General features: G+C 45.3%; 1 protein-coding gene across 1 annotated transcript; it reads left to right on the top strand.

Moving 5' to 3' along the window:
* Positions 1 to 1,351: 1,351 nt before the first annotated feature.
* On the top strand, positions 1,352 to 11,166 carry SUMO1 (small ubiquitin like modifier 1). Its single transcript, XM_065637672.1, has 5 exons — positions 1,352 to 1,442; positions 6,359 to 6,433; positions 7,640 to 7,717; positions 9,603 to 9,674; positions 10,290 to 11,166. The coding sequence occupies exons 1-5, from the start codon at positions 1,431 to 1,433 to the stop codon at positions 10,356 to 10,358; spliced, it is 306 nt and encodes a 101-aa protein (XP_065493744.1). The 5' UTR covers positions 1,352 to 1,430; the 3' UTR covers positions 10,359 to 11,166.
* The last annotated feature ends 1,469 nt before the right edge of the window (positions 11,167 to 12,635 follow it).

Consider the following 12,635-nt stretch of genomic DNA (forward strand, 5'->3'; position numbering starts at 1 on the left):
AAGCCCTTGAATGGTTTGTTTTGGTGCTTTGTGTAGTGTCATTAAGCTTATAATGAGCTCTTACTGTCAGCTTAGCATAGTATGAATGTATTTGGCTTTACTGCCTACTAGGCCTTGCCTAAGAAAGATCTTAATTCTGTAGCTCTCTATAGTGTCTGTTTTGATTCTCTTCAGGTTTTTTTTTTCCTTTCTTGTTACTTGTGAATTGTTTTAACATTTGTGAGAAAACTAGTTCCTATGGGTCTAGATACAGCGCAGCTTCCCTGCCTAGTGGGAGCGCATCCCCTGGTGTAGCCGTGTTTGTTCGGCTCACCGGCCCCTCAGAGCCAAGCACGTGCTGGTTCCAGCAGCGATGCCGTGCAGCAGCTGCCTCGGTTTTTGCAGAGGACGTTAGTGCCATGCGCAGTCTGAACGGCGTCCCTCTAAGCTGTGGGTGTTGCCGCTCGTGCTGGTGTAAAGCGGGACGTCTGTTTTGTGCTACTGTGGGGAACCTGAGACCGCATCTGGAATGTTGTGTCCAGTGGTGGGCCCCTCAGCTCCAGAAGGACAGGGAACTGCTGGAGAGAGTCCAGCGCAGCCACGAAGATGCTGCAGGGAGCGGAGCATCTCCCGTGTGAGGAAAGGCTGAGGAGCTGGGGCTCTGGAGCTGGAGAAGAGGAGACTGAGGGGTGACTCATTCATAGGGATCAATATGGAAAGGGGGAGTGTCAGGAGGATGGAGCCAGGCTCTTCTGGGTGACAACCAGTGATAGGACAAGGGGCAATGGGTGCAAACTGGAACACAGGAGGTTCCACTTAAATATGAGAAGAAACTTCTTCCTGGTGAGGGTGGCAGAGCCTGGCCCAGGCTGCCCAGGGAGGTTGTGGAGTCTCCTTCTCTGCAGACATTCCAACCCGCCTGGACACCTTCTGTGTAACCTCATCTGGGTGTTCCTGCTCCGGCGGGGGGGTTGCGCTGGGTGAGCTTTCGAGGCCCCTTCCAGTCCCTGACAGTCTTTGAGTCACTAGAAGTTTGAGGGAATGCAACAGCCTCAGTGCAAATTTGCTCAATAAAATCACAGTTTGTGTTGAAGGGCCCTCCCCAGCTCCCCCAGTGCCCCCCTGCCATGAGCAGGGACATCTGCACCAGCTCAGGTTGCTCAGAGCCCCGTCCAGCCTGGCCTGGGATGTCTCCAGGGATGGTTCACCCACCACCTCTCTGGCCAACCCGGGCCAGGCTCTCAGCACCCTCAGGGGCTACAATTCCTGCCTCATGTCCGGCCTGCGCCCCCGCAGCCACAACGCTCAGAATCGGGCCCCCATCCCGACGCCGGGGGCGGAGCCGCAGGCCGGAAGTGCGCCGAGGCGCACCGGAAGTCCCGCCCGCCGCGGCCTGTGTTTGCGCTGCGGGCAGAGAAAGGAGCGGACGCGGCGCCCGGCCCAGCCGAGCCATGTCGGACCAGGTACGGCCGGGGGGACGCGGCGGGGCCGGCCCGGCGGGAGGAGCTGCCTGCGCACCCTCCCCGAGCAGCTCGGTGCGGGGCGGCCCGGGGGACGTTCCCCTCGGCGGTGTGTTTCTGGGGGGCGGCGATCGCCGGCCTCGGCCGAGCTCTGCCCCTTTCGCTGGGAACACGGGGGTGCCCGGGCCCGGGCCGGGCTGTGCGGCACAGCGGCGCCTTCGTGCCGCTCGCCATGGCCCGCTGGGCCCGGGGATGCGCGTTCCCCGGCGCGGGCTGGGCCGGCAGGGTCCCGGGAAGCAGGAGGAGGGGGAGCCCGGGCTCTCCCGGCCGGGCCGCGCTCACCTGGGTTAAACTCTCCATCCCCGCTTTGCTCCTTGTACATCACCGTGTTCTTGTCGGTTCCGCCTGCTCAACTTCAACGTTTCCTTGTGGCACAAGTTCCTGGCTCGCTTGGCCTTTCAGCTGTTGCTTTAGGCGATGTGACCTGCAGGTGGGGAGTTAGAGCAGCGTTCCAGTTCTCATTTGCGCTCTGGTTTGCTTTGGTGGGTTTTTTTTATATTGCCCCCAACTTTGTCACAGAATCACAGGATGTCAGGGGTTGGAAGGGACCTCGAAAGCTCATCCAGCCGAATCCCCCCGCCGGAGCAGGAACACCCAGATGAGGTTACACAGGAAGGTGTCCAGGCGGGTTGGAATGTCTGCAGAGAAGGAGACTCCACAACCTCCCTGGGCAGCCTGCTCCAGTGTTCCATCACCCTCACTGGGAAGAAGTTTCTTCTCATATTTAAGTGGAAAATTGTCATGACAATTCAGCTTTGGAAAGTTCACTGTCAGTATGCACAGCTGTTTCTTGCGGTGCTGTGACCTCAGGAGCAGTCAGGAAATTAAAAGCATCCAGAGACAAGGCAAAGCTCAGTGTACAGTGCGTCTGTGTTGGGGAACAGCCTTGCCCTGTGGTGCCCGGGAACAGAAACTCTTGCTGGACGCGCTGTGGTTCGTCCTGCCTGCCCCCGGCCTCCCAATGCAGCACAGATGCTGCTGCTGCCTGGGAGCGTGTGGTGTGGAGCACAGCATGTGCTTCCCGCCTGCTAAAACACCTGAAAGTGGCTGCTTAAAAAAACCCAGGCAAAATCTGAACTAGATTTGTGTAGACTGATCTTCATGTGACCTGCTCGGTAGCTTTGTGAACCGAGGCGTGTTTTAACACAGCAGCTCCCATTAGGTAGTTCCTTCTCCAGGCAAATTCTGCTAAAACATATACGTGTTTGTGCTGTGGGGCTGCTTGACCTATGTAAAATTTAGTGCGTGTGATAACCTTTTTTAGATACGTACCTTGAAGGTCTTTGAATAAAGACCCTATTTTTTTTTTTAATAGATAAGCTAAACATCGTGGTACGTTGTGTCAGTCATTTCTGGGGCGACTGTGCAACAAGAGGTAAACAGATGCTTAAGTAACAATATAACATATGGTAATGCCGGACTGTAAATCGCATTCCTTCGTTGATCAATCCTACAGGAATAATTGGATTACCGCAAATTGTGGATTGCTTACAGTGTCCTTTGTTTTTGGCCCTGGAATTAAGAGGACATAATTTGTTACCAGTTATAATTAAGATAAGTAAAGAAGCGTACTTGATTTAGTTACTTTATTTCCAATAGGAAATGAACTTTTATGATAACTAAAAATACTTGCAAGAAGGGCAAACTTCAAAACACCCATGGCTGCTTGGTGGGATTGAGGCAGAAACAAAAAGAATAATTTTTCCCCTCCCTTCAAGGGTCTTGGTCTGGTTTTGCTTTTATTGAATCTAGATGCTGGCATTTTTATCTGTCCGTGTACTACTAATAAATAAATAGTTTGTATGCATTTTCCCATTCCTGTGACAAAGGTAAGAGTTTATTTGCTCTGTTAGGAAGTGTGTCCTACTCTTCTAGTCATTTTGGTTTTGATATTATGAATATCTAAAGTAAGCTGAGCATAGAGGTGGTGGGTTTTTTTTTTTTAGGCTTGGACACTGAAGTTTGAGCACTTCAGAAAATTGGAGGAGGAAACTTGGAGATACTGCCTTGCAATGTTTGTTTTGTGGTTTCATGAGTTGCAATAGCAATACCAGTGCGTTTGGTCCAAGAAACTTTGGGTCCTTTAGGGTCATGAACTTGGTGTTGATACATGAATGTGAGACAGTACTGGGAGGCTCATTTAGTGCAGTTTAGGAGAACTGTGGAATGATGCCTTTAAAACTTTAGGTGTCTAATGAGAAGTTAGAACCTGGAGTGTGGTGGTAGGTGCTCCTGTTTGTGTGGCAGTTTCCTGCGGTACCCTGAGCAGCAGCCCTGGCCACGGTGCGAGGGAAGGTCTGGAGGCTTGCTTGCAGACTGCTGATCCGGGATTTTGGTAGTGAATACTTGTCGTTTAGTAACTTTGCAATCTCCTCTCTTTCTTCTTAAGTGTTTTTTGTATTGGCTTTACCATTTGGCCTTGAATGGCAGTATAGTTCACTGAAAAAAATGCAGGGAGCTGTTTCAGACTCGCCGGGTCTTGTTGTATTCTGATTTCAAATATTTTTGTGGTTTTGTGTTTAGTTTTTTTTTTTTAAGCTTCAGTTATTGGCATTGTCAACCTTGATCTTACTTCTCCTTTCCTAAAATCACAGCTCTGTTTGCTCCTAGTTTGTGGGTGGGAGGTTACTGGGGCTTTAAGCAGGCATCTTTATGGTACGATGTTTCACGACTCCAGTTCCCTCTGCTTTTTCTACTGTTGGCTGCTTCCCCTATTTGTTTTGGGTACTAGAGCCCCCTTTCCTGCGGGCAGGAATCAAACCTTCCGAGTCACTGCTTTCCACCCTGCTGGTCAGAGGTGCTGGCCTAGTAGCAACGCTGATTTGTCACGCCGTGTACAGGGTGATTTGGTTTGGACGGGTAAGTAGGTGGATCTGTTACAGCGCACAGAACTGTATAAACTATGACAAATGTCTCTGCTCCTGGGATAATACGCTGTTTGGTTCTTATGCAATGTAAACCAAGACAGTGACTGACCCAAAATGTCATGTGAGGGGACAGGATGTTCCTGTAAATTCTATCAGTGATAGCAACACAGGAAATAATTTTGAAGTTACAGACTTCAGATCTGCGGAGATCTGAACCTCTGTCTGATTCCTAGAGGTCAGTAATCCCACAGATGGACTGTAAAAATGCTGTTCATGCGAGTTACCAGGTCACAGGTGCTTGGTTTTTCTTTTTCTTTTCAGTCAGGAGTGGAAATTGGTGGTTTTTATTCCTGCAAATAGTCTCATGAGGTCAGAGCTGGGGGATGTTAGAAGGGGACAGATTTGGGGAGCACAGTGGCTGTGTCAGCAGTGAAAACTCCTTTCACGTGTCAGAAGTCACTTGTTCGGAAACCTGAGGGTGTTCAGTTTTCCCTGAAAGCCTGAGGTCAGTTCTTGGGTTTGAGCTCGAAGGATGACAAATCAGTCCCAGCAGTCCAGGTTGTGCCCAGGTAGGGATTTAAAAAAGTAGTATTAAAACCAGATGGAGTCTGTGGCTCATACTTTTTTTTCCTGACAGCACTGGAATGCATCTGGCTCGAGGCAGCGAGTGAGGCTGATAGGAAGAACGCTTCCTCTCTCTTTCTGTTCTCCGGACTCAGACCCCTACAGATAGGGAAGGTGTTGGCAGACTGTCCCCTTCCCCAAACTTTTAACATTCAGGGTTGTGCATGTTTAACCTCTCTAAGGAAAAAAAAAAAAAGCTTGAAAAGGCTTGTCTGCCATTTTAATCTGAAGATAGACACCTATCTGGATGAACTTAATCCAGAAGGTTAGTGTGTGGTTTTGGCACTTGATCCTGAAGTTCAAGACCATCCCTACAAAGGATATTTCTGTATACTCAGCAAAGGGTCCCTTTAGGGCTGGGAAAATGTGTGTGATAGGTCCCTGAACATATTTTGCTTATTTTGTCTACGGTGTTAAGCAATAAAATATGAAAGGAAGACTCGAAAGATGACCAGCAGGGTATCCTTGTTTCTATTTGGGAAGGTTTCTTTCTCAAGCCCCATCTGGACCTGAGGTAGTGTCTGTAAAACCCCGCTGTGGAACACACTGAAGCACCTGACCCAAAGCGTGTGGGGATGGGCAAGGGAGCGGGGTCATGGCAGCTCAGCTCTCGCTTGGCTTACCTATCTGCAGCTAATGTGAAAACTTTGCCTTTCAGAACATAACACACTGACCTTTTTGGTGAGCTTCAGTGCTCAAGTTGTTGCATCAAACTTGTCTGTACAATTAATTCTCCTGGAAAGGTATCAAAACCACCATAGTTCTTAGAACTGCAGCTTTTAAGAACTTTTAAAGAATTATGATCTTAAAACAAACATGCTAGAAGGAAGCTGTTCCTTGATGGGTTGTTGTCAGAGAAAAGGTGGCTGACAGCCCTTTTGAAAGGAGTGAATACTGTTGGTGCAACAGGCTGAGAAGTGTTTGCGTGGTTCCCTCTCTTCAGGCTGGCAGGGTGTCACCAGTGCGTTCTGTTTGCTCTGCTCACGATGTGCTTGTTTTCTGCTAAATATCTAAACCTCTTGGTACGCTTCTGCTATTTCTTGTTTGCAGTCTGTTTGTTGACTAGAAGTTAGTGGTGTAAAATCCTACTTATCGTTTTTTGCATCTGTCATCTATTTCCAAATGATCCTTCCCTTGTTTCTTACATTCTTCAGTGTTTCTCTTCTGCTGTTAATTAAACTTTTCACATGCAGACAGGCAGCCTTTAACAATGCTATGTTGGTATCCTTTTCACACACAGAAAGGAAGAAATAAAGTACCTTGGATAGCTTGATTTCATATAATGAGGAGGATGGCAGCTGTCTCACTGTTCAGTGAAAAGCGCAAAGTGTTGAACTGATCAGATTTTTAATTTTTTTTTTTTTTCAGGAAGCAAAGCCTTCAGCTGAGGACTTAGGAGATAAGAAAGAAGGGGAATACATTAAACTCAAAGTCATTGGGCAGGTGAGTGTTTATGTAATTACTTGTTGACACTTGGTGGAGGTGTGAGCTTTTGTATTGTAGAAATGAGCAAATGAAAGTTGATACTTCCAGTTCTTCAATGAGGATCCTCCCCTGCCATTAACTACTTACCAATTGCCGGTAACGTGTGTTTGGTGGGGTTTTCTTTTTAAAGCTTGAATAATTTATGACTCAGGATTTGGTCAGTGTGATCCCCATCTTGCAACTAGGGGACCTGATGCATTGAGGGATTAATTTATCCAAAGACATGAACGAAATATGTGGCAAATCGATAAATTCAGGTCTCCAGAGTTCATGTAGTACACTAACCGTGAGGTCACGTTTCTTGGGCAGGGATAGGAAGAGGATTCTGTTGGCTGGCACGTTGGTAGGTGTGAATGGAAGTTGTGTTGGAAGGTGAATGTCGAGATCCTTCTAGAACAGAAGCTCTTCTGTGCAAAGGGCCCCCAGCGTGTATGACTTGACTTATCGTTGGTTGAAGTATCGGTGCGATCGCTGTGCTGGGGGCGATGACTTGGAGCAGGACTAACCCCAACTAACTTCCCTCTGGCTGGTTTAATTGGCAATAACTCATTCAAAAGCCGGACGTGACCCACTCTCTGTGCTTTCTGCACTGAACCTCTTGCAGTCTGTTCTACCTGTAGCCATTCTGACAGTTGTAGTTACTCATATCTTACGGCTGGTAGGAAGGACTGTAGAATAAGGAGACCTAAGATTTCTCCGTAGGTCAGTGTTGCGTTGCCAAGTCTGCCTGTATCCTAAATTCTAGATAATTACTCTAATTCAATGAGGTTTTTGAAGTGCAAGCTTTAACTTGTTTCTAGGAATCTTAGAGCAGAAGTTCCCTGCATATGTGTGTTTGTGTTGCGTCAGTACATCAGCTTGGTAAAGATGGAAGCACAGACTGAACCGTGTATGGGTTTTAGTACTTTTAGATCCCAAACCTGCACGGGGAGCCTGAGGCTGTGCTGTGCCATCTGTTTTAAAACAGAGCTTCCAGCGGAAGCGCACGGTGAATTTAGCGACTGATAAATCATCCTGGAGGTCCATGTTACGATGCGCTGTGATAGTTAAACTGCATTCTGTGTTAGTTTTACATAAGTTTTTCTTAATGAGAGTAGTAAAGTTAGCCTAGATAAAGTGAGCAGTTATGACAAAGAGAGTAACTTTTTTCTTTTCTGTTCTTAGGACAGCAGTGAAATTCACTTCAAGGTGAAAATGACAACACACCTCAAGAAACTCAAAGAATCGTACTGTCAAAGACAGGTTTGTGAAACAGTGACACTTCCTCTTTAAAAAGAAAAAGCCAAACACTGTAGCTTTACTTTTCTTGCTGTTCTTTCAGATACAGACATTTGTTGAGACAGGCAAGCTTCTGTCTAGTTACCAGCAGGACAGGTAGCTGACAGTACAAACAGAATGGATCTCCCCATTCCTTTTGACAAGGGAAAGGATTTCTATTTAAGATGGTTGTGAATTTTGCAGTAAGTTTAAATTAGTGTTTGAAAATAGATATTGGCTGCTCAGAAGACATGGAATTTATTTTTTAAAATGCCCAGGCATGCATTGTAGTTACTGTAAAATCTTCTGTCTCCGAGTGATATTCCCTTAAAGCAGTAGAAAGCTGCAGCTCAGGGTGAGAGCAGCTTTGGGCGTTGTTACAGCCATTAATGTGGTAATCTATAATTTCGGGCATAATAGCTAGTGTTAGAAGAAATCTGCAGCATTAATTGTGCATGTAGATAAATAGTAACTACTGCTACAGAACAAAAATCCATCTTCATTTCCAGATTCTGTGGCAGATATTGTGGATTCACTGCTGCTATTTCCAGAAGCCCTGGCCTAGTTTATCCCCAGCTTTGGGGACAGATGCCTTGTGTGGCCTTTTCTTGAGTAACTGTGTTGGAGTTCACTTGAGGAGATATAATTATCAGAAATAATACTTTGGGTTTTTTCTTAATACCTTGAGATAAGTGGAACTTGAGAATTGAAGTGTTCTTTTGAGGAGTGTGTTCTATTTTGCTGTCCTTCTGGAGTAAGAGGAAAGAAAATATCAAACACCAGATATGTTCGTAGCCAAATACAAATGATTAAAATTGTGATTCATTTGAAAAACTTGAAGTTTTAAAATAAGATCTCAGAAATGACTCATTCAGCAGTCTTATCGATTGGTGGAAATGCATGTGTGCAATTATTTTTTTTTTAAGAAATAAATAATTGTTTGCGTGAATACAGCTATATCTGTCTCATGGGCTGACTTCTGGAGAGTCTCTGATCTCCAGCAGCAGTCAGTATGGTTTTTGGTGTCAAGTAGCCTTTGCCTGGTAAAGGGACCATGATCAGGTCCACCAGGGGGTGGTCAGAAGGGTGTGAGGAGCCTTTCTCTCCTGTGAGTTTCAACCTAGTTATTTGCAAGCAATATTTCTGAGATCTAACTGATGCACAAAACAGGTCATATTTCACTTGTGTGTGTTTGGCTCATGACTTGAAGGAGAAGAAAAAGATGAGGCGTTCGCCTCATCTGAAGAGGTGAAGTATGATATTCTGCTGGAACACAGGCACGCTCTATGATAGACGTACTGGAAGTTCATTTACCACTGGGATGCCCCTTTCTCCCTGTTGGAGTGGGAATTTTTCCCCCCCTCAGCTCTGCTTTTGCAGGACCAATAACGGTGAAGGTTGCTATTGCTTCCTATGGCGATATGAGATTGGGAAAGCAAGGGTAGGAGTTAATGAAGTAAACATTGTGTTCCTCCTGCTGCCTTAGGATCTTCAATAAGGCTGATACGCAGTTCAGAAAAAGGTGGGACCTTCATGTGTAATGTTGTCTGGGAAGGCAGAGTGTAGTCAGTACTGTATTTATAAATTCTAAATGGCAAGGAAAAAAAAAGCTAAGGAAACTTCCAAGTTGTCGAGCCAGGACTCCAGTGACTCTGGAATAAACACGCATTTCAGCGCTATCCTGCTCCTTGAGTTGCTCCTTTGCCATCCATCTGCTTGCAACAGAATAGCGGAGCTCCCTGTGTAACAGGAACTAACACTTTATTTTTGGACTTTCACGTGTTGTTTTTATTAAAAATGTTTCTTGTAAATCTGTACACGTTCCAGTAAGCGTTTGGTTTTTTCCTTGTACATCTGTTTCTTTTTTTAGGGTGTTCCAATGAATTCACTCAGGTTCCTCTTCGAGGGTCAGAGAATTACTGATAATCATACCCCCAAGGAGGTGAGTTTCTTACTAGGAAAAGTGTTACGTCGTTCACTGGAGAAACTAAATACCAGATTGGTTAGTTTCTCTGTTCTGCTAGACCGTTAACCAGAATCAAGGTCTTTCTTTAAATATAAGCAGCTTTTTGGACTATATTGAGTCAGATATAATCTGGCTGTATTTGCCTAACTAAACCTTTACTAAGGCCAGTATGCAATTCAGGAAGAGCCCAACCGGACCTTCACGTGTGGTGTAGTCACTGCTTACTAGGGGGAAAAACTCGGGGAACTTCCCAGTCGTTGAGCTAGATCTTCAGTGTGACTTTGGAAAAAGTATGCATTTAGTTCACGTTTATTAGATGGAAGTGTAAATAAACAGAAACGAGGTTATTCCTGCTGTCCAGTGACTTCCACCAATTGTTATGACCAAGCAGGAAGAACCACTGTTACAATGATGACCTTTTGAAAAATCAAATGAACTTGTGTACTGTGAAACTAGACTGAATTTTTTTCCTCACTTGGAATTATGACGGGCCAGAGGAACAGACCATTGTATAACTTGACTAGGACCTGCTCTGAATTCAGGACACCCGATTTATAACCATTATATGCTGTTTTTTCTCTGTTCTCACAGCTGGGGATGGAGGAGGAAGATGTGATTGAAGTTTATCAGGAACAGACGGGGGGTCACTCAACAGTTTAGATCCTTCAGTTTTTCTTCCCCCTTAATCCTTTTTTATTTTTAAATAATAGTTCTTTTGTAATGTGGTGTTCAACACTGAATTGAAACTGGCACCCCATCTCTGGGAGTTTATTTTCGAGCGTCCGGTATTTTGAATTCTTGTGCTCATTATACACTATTGTTTCTGTTTTCATTGTGCTGAACTTTTGTGATCCAGCTGCAGCCCTGCTCCCCTCTTCCCTCCTGCCCTCCCCGTTAGAAACACCCATGCACACACGCGTTGGTATGTTCGTGAGGTGCGTGCGTTGCGGGCACGAAGGCCGTAAGATCCGCCGGGCGGGCGAGCGTTCTTAACAACTTCCGTACCTGCCCTGAAGTTGTGATGTATGACTGTTTCACTCCTGGACTATAACTTCCCGTGTGAGATGAAGTTTTTCAGAGAACTAAACTGTGGAGAAATTATGTATCCGTAACTCAAAGCTATTTTGCTTAAATTGCGCTGATGGCCCAATGAAGAAGGTGACCAAGTTGGAAATGGAAGAGCTAGAACTGTTGTCATCTGTACCTTGCTCCAGAGGTGGCTTTGCTGAAGACATAAAATTGAAAACCCCAATTATTCTTAAATCTTGCCAGAAGAGCCCAGAAGCATTTTAACTTCATATAGCGATTAGTACATGCAGGTATCCATGCAAGAATGTTCACAGCAGACAACTGGCGTGTTACTTTGATGCTCTTGTTTGTACCTTTTGGCCTGGGACGTGGGTTTTGAATGGACATTGTCTGTACCAGCTTCATTTAAAATAAACCAGAAAAACAATTTTATAAACAACTTGCATTTTCTTTTCAAATGTTTGGAAATGAGCAAAACCACAAGAAGTTATAATTGGGGTGTGCTTTTCCACTAACTGTATGTTGAAGCCAGAAGAAAAAATTGTGCTCTGTAAATATACCTCATTAAAAAAAAATACTTTTTTCTACTTGCCCTGTTAAAATACTTGATCTGCTTGGTTTGCAGGTTTCTGTTTGAAACTATTAGCTGTTTCTTTTGTTAGACACTTGCAGCTTTTGCCACACACACAAAAGTTAACCTGGAAATGCAACTTGGAAGGAAATACGAAGATCGTTTTTTTTTAATGTCAACATTGAGTGATCATGGTACCATTAAATAATCTCTGTGATGGATGACATGGGAGTGTTGTGACAGTTCGTCAGGCCTCACGAGGAGGGTCTGGGTCATGTTCCAGGGAGCTGCAGGTTCCCATTCTGAGCAGCTGTTCCTGGGTGTGAAAGCTGGGGTGGGGTGCTATGGGCAGAGTGGTGTGGAGAGAAGATCACTGCAGGTAAACAGGACTTCAGCTTTGCAGGTAAATAGGACTCGTTTGACTTGGTTTGGTAAGTCGAGTTCACCGTGAATGCCAGCTGCATTTAAAGACATGTTTTAGTGCTGCATACTTTGGAGGAATTGCACATCTGGAATGATGAGTTTTTTTATGGCACTTGCTGTAAAGCTAGAAACACATTTTCTTTCATGCTTGTGGTTTGTGTCCTGTTTCTGATTTAGTGATACTTTTGTACACATAGTTGCACTAAGCAGTTTTTTAAAGATTAAAAGTTTTGTTTAAAAAATGTCAGAATATGGGGTTTTCTTGAAGTAGTCTATGTAATTCAGTTCTTAGGGGGAAGTGGGATTGCCATGGTGATGTAGAACAACATGGCTTCTCTGCCCTTCCCTCCCATTGCATTTAGTCATCTAAAAAAGCATCTGCTTCAGAGTACCAGGAATAAACAGCCTTATGATTATTATCAGATCATCTACTAATTTAAAATTGTATCATTCTCCTGTTAGTAGACAAATAATCCCATTATCCCTTTTCTGCAAACCAGGAACGGAGGCGCCGGCGTAGTTTACCGGGATCGCTCTGGAAGCTGAAAGCAGAGCTGAGAACCAAATGCAGATCCCCTGGGGTTGGCGCTGGTGCTCCAGCTGCTGCACCAACTTGTTTTTGCTTCTCGCTGTTCACTTTTCTGAACCTGTTTATGCGCTCATTTATATCAGCTTTCTAGTTGAATCGTTGCGTTTAGTTCTCCTGAGACTATGGAGTGGGGGTTCGTGCAGAATGCAACTTCAGTAGGATGAAACTCGAGATGAAGTTTTCTTGCTGTTGCGTAACCTTGTCCTAAGAGCCATCTCTTTATAGAGCAGATATGGTACTGGTGGCAAAACTGACTTGACCTCTTTCTCAGACTTGTTGTGGAGCTTCAAAGAGCCTTGGCAGAGCTGCTGGTCTAAAGCAATGT

This window comes from Caloenas nicobarica, chromosome 6 (assembly GCF_036013445.1).
Source record: "Caloenas nicobarica isolate bCalNic1 chromosome 6, bCalNic1.hap1, whole genome shotgun sequence".
Taxonomy (NCBI): domain Eukaryota; kingdom Metazoa; phylum Chordata; class Aves; order Columbiformes; family Columbidae; genus Caloenas; species Caloenas nicobarica.

Excerpts from the sequence above, each read along its gene's own strand:
- SUMO1 (XM_065637672.1), top strand. Across the intron at positions 6,434-7,639 it reads AACTCAAAGTCATTGGGCAG|GACAGCAGTGAAATTCACTT; the intron begins GTGAGTGTTTAT and ends TTCTGTTCTTAG. Across the intron at positions 7,718-9,602 it reads AATCGTACTGTCAAAGACAG|GGTGTTCCAATGAATTCACT; the intron begins GTTTGTGAAACA and ends TTCTTTTTTTAG.